A 15358-nucleotide genomic window follows, 5' to 3' on the forward strand; every position below is an offset into this window, starting at 1 on the left:
ATTTCCTTTGGATTAAAATTAAAAAGATTTTATTTTAAGGGGTGCCTGGGTGGCTCAGCGGTTGAGCCTCTGCCTTTGGCTCAGTTCGTGATCCTGGGGTCCTGGGGTCGGTTCCTGCATTGAGCTCCCTCTGCCTGTGTCTCTGCATATGTCTCTCTGTGTCACTCATGAATAAATAAACAAAATCTTAAAAAAATACTAATAAAGATGTGTCCTACAGGTGACAGTCGCAACAATGGCCGTCCTAGTAGTCATATTAAGCTAATAGTGACAAGGAAAGGAAAAGGCTGTACGGATGGCTGGGCGACCTGGCACCGGGCCATGGACAGGTATCTTTGCAGAGTAAGTTCTCAACTGTGAGGAACTCTGGGCCCGGGGCCAGGAGCCCTGAAATCAGGAAAATCAGGAGAGTTTTGGGGCTGAGGGGGAACTTCAACCAGACCCGTGCCTCCTGAGAGCAGCCGGGTGCGGGGTGGGGCCGTCAGGGTCAGGGTCAGGGGGAGGCATACACCTGCGTGGAGGCAGGGCTGGGGACCACTCTGCTTCTGGGGGGGGGGGGGGGGATGGCTCTGAGGGTGTCGAGCTGCTTCTGCGCCTCTGGCCGGGGGCGCCTGGCGGCCAGCACGGTGCTCCTGGGCACAAGCCCCAGCTGCCAGCCCTAGGCCCAGGTGGGCGCGTCAGGTGGGCTCCCGGCTGCGATTTCCTGCGGCGCACCTAGGCCTCGGGGGCGGCGCATCCCTCCCCGCGGAGAGCGGGAGAGGGAGCCAGCCGGGGCGCCCGCCCCGATCGCGGGGCGCTGGTTTAGTTCAAGCGCCCGGGACTCCGCGGGGCGGGACAGCACGGCCCCCAGCTAGCGGCGGGCCTAGGCGTGCGCTCGGGAGAGGAGGAGGGAGGAAGCGCAGGGCGAGGGGCGGCCCACTTCCTGACTCGCCTGCAAACCCGAGGCCCGAGCTCCGTGCGCTGCGCCGCGATGTCCGCAGGGTCAGCCAGGAGCCTGGCGAAGGGTGAGGCGCGCCGGCCGGGGGGTGGGGGGCTCCCGGGGCTCCAGGCCGCCCCCAGCCGCCCCCAGCCGCGTGGCCTGGAGTGGCTGCTCCGGAGCCGCCTGGGTCCCCTACGGGGCGGGGGGCACCGGGCCGGGCCGCAGCGCGCGGGACCTCTCGGCGGCCCAGGGCGGCGGGGGGGTGGGGGATGGGGGATGGGGGATGGGGGATGGGGCGCCCGCCGCCCTCCGGAGCTCACCGCCTCCGCGTCTGCCCCGCAGGAAGCGCGCCCCCGGGGCCGGTCCCCGAGGGCCTCATCCGCGTCTACAGCATGAGGTTTTGCCCGTTCGCCCAGAGGACACTCTTGGTCCTGAAGGCCAAGGGGATCAGGTAAGGGCTCGGGTGGGAGCCGTTCCCCCAGCCGGCCTGGCAGCGGCTGCTGGGGTAGGGGGCGGCCGGGTGGGCAATCTCAGATAGGGCCCCAGGGTCTTCCCTGGCTGCAAAATAAACTATTCTCGGACTTTTGGAGGACAAAGCAAATTATGAACCCACTTCCCAGGTGAGGGGTGGGAGGACTGCCACAGATTACACCAGTCTGGGATACCCCATTTCCATCAACCTAACCATTTTATGGATCTGAAAAGCTGAGGTTCTCATGAAGTTGGTGGTAGGCCGAGATCCCTTGACAGGTAATGACCAGCGGCCGCTCTTTTAGCTCTGGTAGATCACTGATTCCTGGTTCACTGTCCTTTTGCTTTCACTACACTTGTACATGCATGCCCATCTTACGTGATACTGTTTGCTGTTATTCTGATTATATAGTCCCTTCCCTAATAGCTGGCAGTTTACCCCAGTGCAGAGTCCAAGCCTTGACCTTCAGGCAGGGTGCTGAGTCACTATACTGTACATATTTCTGTAGCTTGGGTTGTTGAGTCAAAGTGTATATGCTTAAAAATTCAATCTTTTGTGAAGCCTCTTTGCAATTAAAGTTTTTAAAAAGATTGATTGATTTATTCATGAGAGACAGAGAGAGGCATAGACACAGAAGGAGAAGCAGGCTGCTCACAGGGAGCCTGACATGGGATTGGATTGGATCACATTCTTTTTTTTTTTTTTTATGATTTTTTAAAAAAAATATTTATTCATGAGAGGCAAAGAGAGAGAGAGAGGCAGAGGCACAGGCAGAGGGAGAAGCAGGCTCCATGCAGGGAGCCCGACGTGGGACTTGATCCCGGGACTCCAGGATCAGGCCCTGGGCTGAAGGCAGCGCTAAACCGCTGAACCACCCGGGCTTCCCAAAACCAAATAGTTTTTGAGTATTGGTTATCCATGGGGAATATACAACAGTCACATGGCTCCTGACACCAATATCCATTGGAGTTGCTTTCCTTCCAATGATCTTTGGAATCTGTTGAGCAGACATTAGGTACCTGTGGTAAAGAAGTTTAAAACCTAGTCCTCATTCTTAAGAAATTTTCTATCCATGTGCTTAGGGTTTATAAACTAATTTTAGTCTTCTAGGGAAAGAATTAGGCAGACAATAATTTTCCCTAAGAGAATGTAAGATACGTTCCAAAGAAAAAAATATATTTTCAGATTAGCCATCACTTCACTAAGATTTGCATCTTATTCTGATGAAATTGATCCTGAACACATAGCAAAATATTCAACATTTAGTAACATCCAGAATGTTATGTTTTATCCAAATACTACAATATTTTCCATATTAGAATTTCTTGTAATAAGAAATTAAGAGTAATCCTATTCAAATAGGATTGAAAAAAGATATATCTTGTGCTCATGTAATTGAAAAGTACAGGAGCAAAGAACAGCTGGATTGGGAAACATAAAGTCCTGACTTATGTGCCCCTCTGGAACTCTAGGTTGAAAACAACCCTACCTTATTTACTGGGATAGTTTTCTAAAGGAAAAATTGAACTGATTTATAGTGTGTGTATGGGGGTGGAGAAAACAGTTGGCAGGTAGTGCAAACAACAGAGGTCTTCTACATTCATGGACCAGTTTTTAGTTTGATGCCCAGAAGACTTTTGTTAGAGAGGTGCTAGATTTTTGCTACATGGTATCACCTAACAAAGCGTGGTTTTCTCTAAAGTACATATTCCAACTTGTTACAGCAGGTGTGTTGACTTGTCGACTCATAATGTCAGGTTACCAAATGCATGTGTGTTCTAAGAACCTTCTTTATCACAAAAGCCAGGCTCTACCTTTTGTTTTCATGGTATAAGATTTCAGAAATGTTAATTCCTTGGCAGGGATTGGCCTTGGATTTCTTTTGATGACTCATAATCTGTCAGCACATGAACCTCTATATACACAAATGTATACTAGTGTTCAATCCAGCCCTTCTTGTTTCCATGGGGGATTACATATTTAAATCCTCAAACTAAACACTGTTCTAATGACTGAGGTGGATGGGGAAATAGGAAACAAAAGGTGTTGGAGTATATTAGTTTTTAGTAACTAACTTGTTCTATTGAACAGTTACCCAGCTTGGACAATTACATGGACCTGGCTTTAACAATTATATGAAACTTTCCTTTCTCTCATTTCCTCTACAATCTCTCAGGCAGGAAACAAGTTAGATCTAGTTACAGTCTGAATACAGCTTGGATTTCATCTGGTTTCTTCCCTTTTGGTTTGCTTAGTGTGATTTACCCATGTAACATTTAAAGATTTTATTTATTTATTCATGAGAGACACACAGAGGCAGAGATATAGGCAGAGGGAGAAGCAGGCTCCTTGAGGGGAGCCTGATGTGGGACTCGATCCCAGGACTCCTGGACCATGACCTGAGCCAAAGGCAGATGCTCAACCACTGAGCCACCCAGGCATCCCTACCCATGTAACATTTTAAAAAATATCAGTGCATGGACATTTAATCTGAAACTTTATATTGTGGGTGGATTTTTTGGATTCCTTAATAACCTTCTTTTCAATTTAGCAAAAGGAATTGAATTTTATCATATTGATTCTCATATAGTAAGTAGTGAAAACAATTTGGCTAGTTACCTTATATAATTTACAATTAGAATACTGCTTAGTCCAAAATGGGTTATGTTATTGACAATCTTGAGGCATTTCCACTTATTCATTCATCCATTCAACAAATATTTACTCAACCCTATCCGAAATCATTTTTATTGTTTTCATAGGATTTAAATGTATTTGAAATTTTATTCTTGTACACGTTTATTAATATGAACAAGGTGCTGTGTCCAAGATTGCGAATCCGCGAAAGCACCAAGGAGCTGACACCGATGCAAACACATGAGGGTTTATTTACAAGCTCTAGCTTGGGTCCAAGTGTACCCGACACAGTGGAGCAGGGACTTGGACCCCGACACTAAGAGGCGTAGCAGCTTTATAGGGGCCAGTGGCCAATGGGATTTTAACACACACAGAAAGTTGCAGTCATGTCAGTCCACACACAGGTGGCCGATTGAATTACATTTTACCCTAGTATCCATTTGAGCTGGCCTATTACTTTGGTCAGAATTGGCAGGCAGTTTTGGTGGGCACAAGGCAGAGTTACATTGTTATGAGCCGATTTCCTATAAGGGTGTGCTCAGCGGCTTGACTAGGGTGGGGCAGCGCCTTAAGCAATAAGCAGGTCATGTGGGGGTGATACAGGAGGTGGCGGGTGCAGCACAAAATGGAGTTAGTCCTGCTCTGCTTGTCCAGGGGCAGGGGATTTTTGTTAAATTTCCTGGGTCCCACACAAGGTACATAAAATCCCTGCTTTCATGGAGCTTACATTCTTGAGAGGTGACATAATAAGCATATAAATAAATGGGCAAAGTAATTCAGGTATATGTCATCGGTTCAATGAAGAAAGTGAAACAAAATGATCATGTAGTAGAGGCTCTCAGCAGCTTCAGAGACAGTAGTCAGGGAGGGCCTGAAGACAGGCAGAGATAGCAGAGGAACACAATGTAAATGCTCTAAGGTGAGAACATGTTTGGCAAATTCAAGGGATATAAAAAAGGCCAGTGTGGCCAGATTGTAATGACCAGCGGCCAATTCCTAGGAAACAGATGACAGGAAAGGAGGGGCCAGAGTACATGCCACAGAGTTTAGTTTTTTTATCCTCATTGCAATAAGAATCAATCAATGGGTTGCAAACAGGAGGGTGGCCTGATCCAATTTACTTTTGTGTGTGGAAAATGGACTGTGGGGAGGGCACAGTGGAAGCAGAGAGGCTGGGAGGAGAATACAGTAGATGTCCAGCTGGCAAATAATGTTTTGGACAAGGAAGCAGGCAGTCGTCAAACTGAGAGGTTGATAAGATAAGGAGGTCTAGCTGACAAGTCTTGATGATCCATTTGACTTGAGGAAGAGGGAGCAAGGGAAAAGGGATCCAGACTGAGTTGAATCCTAAATTTGGGGTCTGATGAGTTGAGTGGATGGTAGGACCAGTGAGGATTTACTCAGAAGTACAAAAAAAAAAAAAAAAGTGCCACTCTCTTCATTGTTTTCCATGTCTCTTTCAGGCATGAAATCATCAACATCAACCTGAAAAATAAGCCTGAGTGGTTCTTTAAGAAGAATCCCTTTGGCCTAGTGCCAGTTCTGGAAAACAGTCAGGGTCAATTGATCTATGAATCTCCTATCACTTGTGAGTATCTGGATGAAGCATATCCAGGGAAGAAGCTGTTGCCGGATGATCCCTATGAGAAAGCTTGCCAAAAGATGGTGTTTGAGTTATTTTCCAAGGTGTGTATATAAGAAACTTCAGCTCCTCTCTGAAGAAACTTTGCTTTTCAAGCTAAGTCAGTGTTGTCATTTGTGATTCAGTGATGTAGGAAAGGAAAACAAAGCAGTGCTGCTGTCTGCTCTGACATGTCCTGCAAACCTGCAAACTCTCCAGAGTTAGCCCTCTTCCCTCTTCAGACCCTGTGTTCTAGCCACACCGAAGGTTTTGTTTTCCCAGACTCCCTACCTCCTCCTAAACTTTTGCTGGGAGGTTCTTCCCCCTTCTCACTTTGCCTGATTATCTCCAAGTTCTCTCTCATGTATCTGCTCAGGTTCTGCTGCCTTCCAGAAGCGTGTCCGGGCTGGGTTGGTGCCCAGCCCTAGGGTCTGCCATGTGCTAACTCCTCTCTGTCAGTGACTGCCTTCTTGCCTGTGTGTTGCACGGGGGCTGTGAGCTCCTTTCGGCGGAGGCCGCGTTCCCATCACTGTTGGCTCCCTGCCTCAGTCTCCGACCAGCTCTGCCACTCCCTAGCTGTGTGACTCCGAGCAAGTTACTTATTTACTTCTGTGCCTTGGCTTCTCACTTGTAAAAGGAGTATAGTAATTGCTCCATTCTTCTGGATAAAAATCAGTTTCTATAAAACAGGGAGCCTGCTTCTCAGCTCTGACTCGGGGCTTGATCCCAGGACCCTGAGACCATGACCTGAGCTAAAGGCAGATGCTTAACCAACTGAGCTACGTTGGCACCGCCCCCCCCAAATAAAATTTTTAAGGAAGCAGAAATTAAGAGCATTGTTGAGGGACTTGATAATATATGAAGCAGACATTTAAGGAAAAGCAGGGATAAAAAACCAGGTAGGCCCAGGTGGAACTGTGGACAGAAGTGCTGCCTACAAACCTTCGGTTCAATGAGGGCAAGCTGTACTGACCTGCATAGGATTTCAGACATTCTCCTATATTTTTACAAGCACCCGTTGACTTAAACTGGGAAATGATATCAAAGACTGAAGTATTAAAAGATATAAACACCTCCAGCACGACCACCACACGTCTGACGCTACACCTGGTGAACAGCCTTCTCACGTCCTCCCCGAGGTAGAAAGCAGAAAGATTCTCTTCCCCAGTGCCCTTTGCAGTTGGGGTGAAGGCCTGGGACCGAGGCTCTTCTGTCAGAAACGGACGAGGTAGAGCTGGATTCAGAAATGAGCAATGTGAGGAGACAGGCTTGGTGTGGGGCACCGGTTCTGCTGGCGAGAGTGCTGTGGAGCAGAGCTCCAGGCTTTGGGGAGCCGTAGTCGTGGTTGCAAGATGAAATCCCGGAGCAGAAACAGCGGCAGGGCTAAGGCATTAGTTACCTCAGAGCCCATCCTCTGGCAGGGCAAGAACTAGTGCACTTACTGCTCAAATCCCTGGCAGCAGGGCGTGCTTCCCATCAGGTCAGTTCTGAGCATGACTTCCAGAATGTTCCAGCTTAGTTCCCAGCCTATCTTTTCAGACTCTCAATAATTCTATGAGTTACTCAGTGTCTAATTAAGACATTTTTTGGCTCAAACTCACCAAAGTGGGTTCTATTATTTGCAACGTATAAAATCCTGACTGGGGAATTTCTGACTGGGTAGCTCAGTAGTTGGGCATCTGACTTCGGCTCAAGTCATGATCCTGAGGTCCTGGGATCGAACCCTGCATCGGGCTTCTTGCTCAGCAGAGAACTTGCTTCTCCCTTCCCTCTACACTTGTGCTATTGGTCACTATCTCTCTCTCTCTCTCTCTCTCTCTCTCTCTCACATAAATAAACAAATAAAATCTTAAAGTAAAATCCTGACCAAACAGCACTCACTCCCCAGAACTGTTTCTAAGATCAGTATCCAACCTCTGGGAACACAGAAATTAGTGCAGCTTTTAAGGTGTCTCCAACACCCTGACCTGGGACTCGAGGGTTCCATCATGCTTTTCTGTGAGGAAGTTGGTATAGTTTACATCACACCGATAACTACAAAATTATTCTCTGTCTAGGTTCCATCTTTGGTAACAGGCTTTCTGAGAAGACAAAATAAGGAAGATGGCTCTGGCCTAAAAGAAGAATTACGGAAGGAATTCAGCAAGCTAGAGGAGGTAATCTCTTCTGGGTTTTGTCAGAGTAAATGAAACATTGTATCCTCTGTCTTCTTTCTTCCTTCCTTTTTTTTTTTTTTTTTTCAAAGATTTTATTTATTTATTCATGAGAGACACAGAGAGAGTGGTAGAGACACAGGCAGAGGGAGAAGCAGGCTCCATGCAGGGAGCCTGACGTGGGACTCGATCCCGGATCTCCAGGATCATGCCCTGGGCTAAAGGCAGTGCTAAACCACTGAGCCACCCAAGCTGCCCTGTCTTCTTCCTTCTATACTGTCCTTTATACTCCCTTTCCCCAAATCACTTTGTGGCAATTAGTAATAACATCAAAAAAGGAATTTGAGGTTATGACAGATTGCTATGAGCTGTTATGTTAAACATACAAGCCAAAACACCATTATAAAATAAAGCTTAACACCTTATAAAATAAAGCTTAACACCTTAATAAGCTTAATAAGCTTTTAGGTAAAGTTTATCAAAATGAACAGTCATGGAACCAGCACCCATATCAAGAAACATTAGTTTTGGCTGTTTTAATATTTTCTACATATGGAATCATATGATATGCACTCTTTTGGGTCTGGCTTCTTTCATACAGTATTAGATTTGTGAGATTCATCTATGTTGTATGTAGTTCATTCCTATCTTTTGTGTACTGTTTCAACATATGATAGCAGTTTGTTTCTCCATTTTACTCCTGATGGACAGTAACATTTCCACTTTGGGGCTATTACAAATTGTGCTGCAATAACATTTTTCGACCTTTCTTTTGGTGAACATATGTTCATATTTCCAAAGAGTAGAATTACTGGGTTAGAGTATGCACGCACTCAGCTTTAGTTCATACTGTTAAGACACAGTTGCACCAGTTTATACTCCTACCAGCAGTGGTTCCACACCCTTGTTGACTTTGCCTTGTTAATTTTAGCCATTATGATGGGTATGTAGTGGTATTACATTTTGGCTCTAATTTGCATTTCCCTGATGTCTAATGTAATTTAATACCTTTTCAAATGGTTTTTGGCCATTTGAATATCCTCTTTTGTGAAGTTCAAGTCTGGCCCAATTTTCTAATGAGTTGTCTTTTTTATTATTGCCAGTAGTTCTCTCTGTATTCTGAATACCAGTCCTTTGTTGGGTATATGTATTACAAAGATCCTGTACTCTGTTGCTTTTTTTTTTTTCTTCTATTTTCCAGTTCATTTTATCAGTTGCTGGCTTCATCCCAAACCAGGAGATTCTAAAGTTTAAACAAAAAGCCAGCTTGAATACGTCAGTAAAAGCTGCTGCTCTCACTTGCTGTACTTAACTTGCCTTACTCATTTCTAATGATGAATCTTACTAAGTGCACAAATAACAAGTACTCTTATGCTGTTTATGTCCAGGTTCTGACCAATAAGAAGACAACTTTCTTTGGTGGTAATTCTCTTTCTATGATTGATTACCTCATCTGGCCCTGGTTTGAACGGCTTGAAGCTCTGGAGTTAAATGAGTAAGACATTTGAATATTTTGTGCATAATTTAAGATAATGATAACTGGAAGAGTATATATTGACCTTTTTTTCTGAACAAAAATTAAAATATTTTATATAATTGGTATGAATGGGAACAAGCAACAGGAGGAGCATCTCGGACCATCCAGGGCATATACTCACCATCCTTCTCCATTCCTGGAGTGTGTAGGGGAGGGGTGGGCAGAGAGTCCTATGACATGTAGTAAAATGTTTTAAAAGTAACTTACTCCCTCCTCTCCAATTAAAAATCTGTAAGGATGGACATTTTTATAAGCATGTGATGCAGGATTATATGACCAATACTACCTCCCATTTACCAGAAGGATTCCCACACTATTTTCCAAATTCCATGTTTTGAAGTTTGGCAGCCACCTTGGCTTACTCCCAATTCTTAGAGCTTAGAGGTATTCAGGGCTACTTTTAGTCACAGTCTGGCTGTAGAATAATAAATATATAACATTCATTGTGTCTTTCATGTTCTCCTTCTAAAAAGTTATTAGTCTAGGGGATCCCTGGGTGGCTCAGTGGTTTAGTGCCTGCCTTTGGCCCAGGGCGTGATCCTGGGGTCCCGGGATCGAGTCCCACATCAGGCTCCCAGCATGGAGCCTGCTTCTCCCTCTGCCTGTGTCTCTGCCTCTCTCTCTCTCTCTCCCCATGTCTCTCATGAATAAATAAATAAAATCTTAAAAAAAAAAAAAGTTATTAGTCTACCTGGACAAATTCTCATGCTAACTGAGCAGGTCACTTCACTCTAAGATTCCTTTTCCATGAAACAAGGACCTCTACAATATCTATCAAATCTACTATTCTAATTATATGCATTTTAAAAAAAGATTTTATTTATTTTTCTTTCAAAGATTTTCTTTATTCATGAGAGACACAGAGAGAGGCAGAGACATAGGTAGAGGGTGCAGGCTTCCCTTCGGGAGCCCAATGTGGGACTCCATCCCAGGACTCTGGGATCACTACCTGAGCCACCCAGACATCCCCTGATTATGTGCATTTTAAAGGAATATTTTAAAAGATTAGAAGAAAACAAAAGGAAACTGCAGAGTGATACTGATACAGGAGGCTTTGCAAGGCCTTCCTAATTAATCTAGCTCACATCTTCATCCTTTTCCCTCCCCACAGTTGTGTAGACCACACTCCAAAACTTAAGCTCTGGATGGCAGCCATGAAGGAAGATCCTGCCGTATCAGCCCTCCTCAATGAGGCCGACACCCTTCGAGGATTCCTCAATCTCTACTTGCAGAACAGCCCCGAGGCCTGTGACTATGGGCTCTGATGGGGGCAAGAGTCAGCAATGAAATGTCTGATATTTTCTTTCACTAATATGAGTAAAAATGAGCTTTCATTTTACCTCTCTCTCATCTCACATTTTTACACTCTCACGTCTCATTGGATTACCGTCTCTGATTTCCTTGAGGCTCTCCTGTAGAAAAGTAAGCACATTTCCTGTCTCACGATGCTCACATGATTCTAAGGGTTTTATCAGTGTGTGCTGCAAACCTCTAAGTCATCGTCTCTGGTAAGAACTGGACTTCAATCTAGATTTCTTACTGCCCATAGGACATTTCCACTTGAATACCCTGTCGTCTCAAGAGCTGCCCTCTCAAGTCTTCAATCCTCATTCTTTCCTTTCCATCAACCCCACTACCTTTCTTATTCCCATTGTCACCACTGAAGACTAGACTCATAGCACCTCAAAGTCAGGTAAGTAGGAGTCCTATTTGGTCTCCCAGTCGCCAGTCTCAATCTCCTTCAGATTTTTCCTGCCAACTCCCGTGTTGGGTATGATACCCCAGCAGGGGTCCCATAAATGTAAATATATACTGTGTAGACAGCCTCCATCAATTCGGTATAAATCTAAATGAGTAATTCAAAAACATTCACGCCATCTTGCATATAATTCCACAGCCCACTAGGCTTCTATTTAATTTCTAACATCCCATCACCTCCATGAGAAGGCAGGTCGGAGAGCATCATTTCATTGTACAGATGATTTCACCCAGATCCCGAGGTTGAGTCTGCAAGATGCTGGCAGAGAGACCGGAGAGCACAGCCAGCACACGACTCTTGCCATCAAAATCAGGGAGCTGTCCACCCGCCCCATCAGTTTCCCCTATTTTTGTTTTCTAAAGATTTATTTATTCATGAGAGACACAGACAGAAAGAGAGGCAGAGACACAGGCAGAGAAGCAGGCTCCATGGACGAGCCCGACGCGGGACTCGATCCCGGGCCCCGGGATCACGCCCCGGGCTGAAGGCGGCGCTAAGCCGCTGGGCCCGGCTGCCCGCCCCCACTTATTCTGAAACGTAAGAGCGCATAACAATCAGCCGAGGCTCGCCGCCGGGGTCCCACTCGGTGGGTCCAGGGTGCGCCGCCAAGTCCACATTTGAGATGAGCCCCCCGCCCCCCGGTGATGCAGGCGACCCGGGGACCGCGCCCTGAGAGGCAGTGAGAACCGGTTGACTTCACAAAAGGCTTCCCGCAGCCCACCCTCGGCCGCCACCAGCGCGCAGGCCCCGGGCGGACCCATCTCTGCCGCCGGCCGCCTGCCCCGCCCTCCAGGCCCGGGTCGGATGCAGACCCCGGCGCCGAGGCGCCTCCGCCAGCCACTAGCGGGCTTCCAGGGCGGCCAGACACAGACACGGCGAGGACTCGCGACTTCGGTGTCCAGCAGCCTGTAACGCGGCCGCCCATTGGCTCGGCTGCGTACTGCTCGGCCGCGGAGCTTCCAAACGCCTTAAGGATTGGCTGGAGCTCCGGGCGCCGCGGCCAGTTGGCGGGTAGGATCGCGGTCTGAGGGGCGGGTTCGCCTGGGGCCCCGCCTCCCTCTGCCCCCGCCCCGCGCGGCCGCCGCCGCTGCCCGCCCGGTGTCCGGTCCCCCCGCCCGGCGCGGGGAGGTCCCGGGGGCGGGGGGGGCGGGGTCTGTCCGGTCTGCGAGGCATTGGAAGGGAGAAGGGGTTTGAGGTCAATTCTGGATTTGGGGGTTTTTCAGGAATTTCGGGTTTGCCTAACCCTTCTAAAAGAAAAATCCGACGATTTAACCTCATCAAAGTTTCATCAAAGATTTTAACATCAGGAAAGGCACAAGGTCTATGACTTAAAGAATAGGTCGTTAAAGCGAATCCCTTTAACGTAAAAAGGAAAAAAAAAAAAACCTCACTGACTTGTTCTTATTGTTCTGATTTGGCTGGAGACAGGTAAAGAGGACCTCAGCTCAGGATTCCCAGTCCTGCACGGGGCACCCCTGGGTTAGCTACATTACAGGACACTGGAAGGTGCAGCATTTGGTCCCCGGGAATGTCTTCACTTTACGAATACTTATGGGACTTCCCTGCTATGTTCCAATACTAATAAAAATAATAGCTGATGTTAGATGCTTACTAGATACGGAATGCCTCTCAACCAGTAGCTGAATTAATCCTCCCCAAGCCATAGAATATATTGGTACTATTGCCTCCAAATTATGGATGGGATCAAAAGGGCATAGAAAGAAAAATGTGTGTTTCTCAAGGTCACCAACCTAGGTAATGCTGAAAAAGGTGATTCAAATCCAGCCTGAGCTCTTAGAGTCCTTGGGAGAGAAGAACTCACATATGCTTCCACCTGGGTCTGTCTTTAGTCATTAGCATTTAGAGGTTGAGCCAGGAGAGGATAGAATCCACTTTATGACACATCATATGTCTGGGACTTAACAGGAAGTATTGAGGTTCCTTTTCCAAACTTAGTGTTTTGTTTGATTTTACGGTGTTTAACTTTGGCTGTTTTCAGGATCTTGAAAATCTGCCTTTGCTCCTTCAAATGTTATCATGTTAAAATGTTTTAATTTTTTTTTCTGTGATTCCCCAAGCTGTAAAGAGAAATAGGAATAGGAAAGCAGAATCTAGTACTTAAAAAGTCTCCTTTGACTCAGGTTTACCTAATGGGGAGGTGAAGTTCCGCTTCTGATAACTTTAGTAATTTTATTTGATATGTCCCAGATTTGTGTGTTTGTGTGTGTGTGTATGTGTGTGTGTGTGTGTGTGTGTGTGTGTGTTTCGTGGAGGAGGGATGTAGGATTTGATAAAGGTGGTCAAAAGGTACACACTTTCAGTTATAAGATAAGTCCTGGGGATGTAGTGTACAATGAGATTTAACACTGCTGTTTGATATATTTGAAATTTGCTAAGTAACAAAGTAGATCTTAAAAATCTCATGGGGAGAATTTTTTTATATACCTTACCTGTATGAGGAGATGGATGTTAATTAAACCTATTATGGTAATCATACCAGTTAGGTAAATCAAGTCATTGTGTTGTGTATCTTGAACTCATACAAAGCTGTATGTCAATTATATCTCAGTAAAAATGAAACAAAAACGTTCCAAGGGCATTAGAACATAGGATTCCTTATGATCCTAACTTTCTGGAAATAGTCCTGGGTTTAGACCTATTTGAAAACAGAGCTTTTTCCCTTACTTATCTCACTCTTTGAACTTGGTGAACAATTTTTGAACACCCAGTAACAGAATTTTTCATGTAAATTAGGCTTCTGAAATATTAAGAGAATGTCCTCCAGTTCCTGCCACTGTCAGAGATTGATGTGGCAAAAAAAAAAAAAGATTTTAAGAACTGCAAAACGCAAACTCCACTTTCCTTTTCTTAAAACAGAGACTTGTGTAATTAGAATAAAGAAACTATTTCTGGGATCCCTGGGTGGCTTGGCGGTTTGGCGCCTGCCTTTGGCCCAGGGCGAGATCCTGGAGTCCCTGGATCGAGTCCCGCGTCAGGCTCCCGGCCTGGAGCCTGCTTCTCCCTCTGTCTCTGTCTCTGTCTCTGTCTCTCTCTCCCTCTCTGTCTCTCTCTGTCTATCATGAATAAATAAATAAATCTTAAAAAAAAAAAAAAAAAAAAAGAGGGATCCCTGGGTGGCGCAGCGGTTTGGAGCCTGCCTTTGGCCCAGGGCGCGATCCTGGAGACCCGTGATCGAATCCCACGTCGGGCTCCCAGTGCATGGAGCCTGCTTCTCCCTCTGCCTATGTCTCTGCCTCTCTCTCTCTCTGTGTGTGACTATCATAAATAAATAAATAAAAATTAAAAAAAAAAAAGAAAGAAAGAAACTATTTCTGTGGTGGCATTCTTTTCCTAGAAGGCTTGAGTCATTATTACCCATGACTAAAGTTTCCCACATTTTCAAAACAGATCTGATTATATTTCAGGTGGCTAGAAATGTTTTAGAGTAGGTTTCATATGGCCATATTACTATTTGTTTTTTGCTTGAGTTAATCAGTATAATAGAGGTCTAGACATGATATAATAACATAAGATAGAAAGTTTGCCTAGAGGATTTCAAAGAGGTACATATCAGTTCTTAGAAAGGAAGTGGGGAGGGCAGCCCGGTGGTTCAGCGGTTTGGTGCTACCTTCAGCCCAGGGCCTGATCCTGGAGACCCGGGATCCAGTCCCACTCAGGCTCCCTGCATGGAGCCTGCTTCTCCCTCTGCCTGTGTCTCTGCCTCTCTCTGTCTGTGTCTCTCATGAATAAATAAATAAAATCTTAAAAAAAAAAAGAAAGGAAATGGGGATAAGTTTAAAGGTCATAATTCAAATCTTTCCAGGGAAACCATAGCATTCAGTGGTAAGATTAAAAACCACACTACTGAAATGTAGCCTGCAGCATTCAACCCATTCAACTGGCATTAAATTGGTAACTGGTGAAAGAAGTATTCTGAGTTGAATTTCCATCCTAATGCACTTGACAAAACAGAATTGCAGTGCATTTCATCTTTCTAGGTACAAAATTGGAGTGCACTATGCTATTAAACATGTGTTCTTATTCACTATTATTAGTTATTAATTTTCAAGTGCACACACTGAGCTCTTACTATGCTGAGAATGTGCACAATTACATTCAATATTCAAAACCTATCAAGTAGGTACTGTGTTCTCTTTTTGTAGATGAGGATGATGAAGATCCAAGAGAGGTTAGAGAGCTTGCCTAAGTGCCAAAGCCAGGGTTTAAATACAGTGCCAAGTGAGAATCTTGACATTACAT

The 15358-nt window shown here is 45.6% G+C and overlaps 1 protein-coding gene across 1 annotated transcript; it reads left to right on the forward strand.

Annotated features, from left to right (window-relative positions):
- Positions 1–660: 660 nt before the first annotated feature.
- Positions 661–10678, forward strand: GSTO1 (glutathione S-transferase omega 1). The gene is made up of 6 exons (XM_025993344.2): positions 661–1004; positions 1262–1370; positions 5492–5714; positions 7707–7805; positions 9191–9297; positions 10451–10678. Exons 1-6 carry the CDS (start codon positions 971–973, stop codon positions 10602–10604), a joined length of 726 nt encoding a protein of 241 aa, XP_025849129.1. The 5' UTR covers positions 661–970; the 3' UTR covers positions 10605–10678.
- The last annotated feature ends 4680 nt before the right edge of the window (positions 10679–15358 follow it).

Source organism: Vulpes vulpes, chromosome 15 (assembly GCF_048418805.1).
Source record: "Vulpes vulpes isolate BD-2025 chromosome 15, VulVul3, whole genome shotgun sequence".
In the NCBI taxonomy this organism is placed as follows: Eukaryota; Metazoa; Chordata; class Mammalia; order Carnivora; family Canidae; genus Vulpes; species Vulpes vulpes.

Bases quoted from the DNA above. Each gene is read 5' to 3' on its own strand.
- GSTO1 (XM_025993344.2), top strand. From the start codon at position 971: ATGTCCGCAGGGTCAGCCAGGAGCCTGGCGAAGG. The intron at 1,005-1,261 runs GTGAGGCGCGCC...TCTGCCCCGCAG, and splicing joins AGCCAGGAGCCTGGCGAAGG to GAAGCGCGCCCCCGGGGCCG. The intron at 9,298-10,450 runs GTAAGACATTTG...CCCTCCCCACAG, and splicing joins GAAGCTCTGGAGTTAAATGA to TTGTGTAGACCACACTCCAA.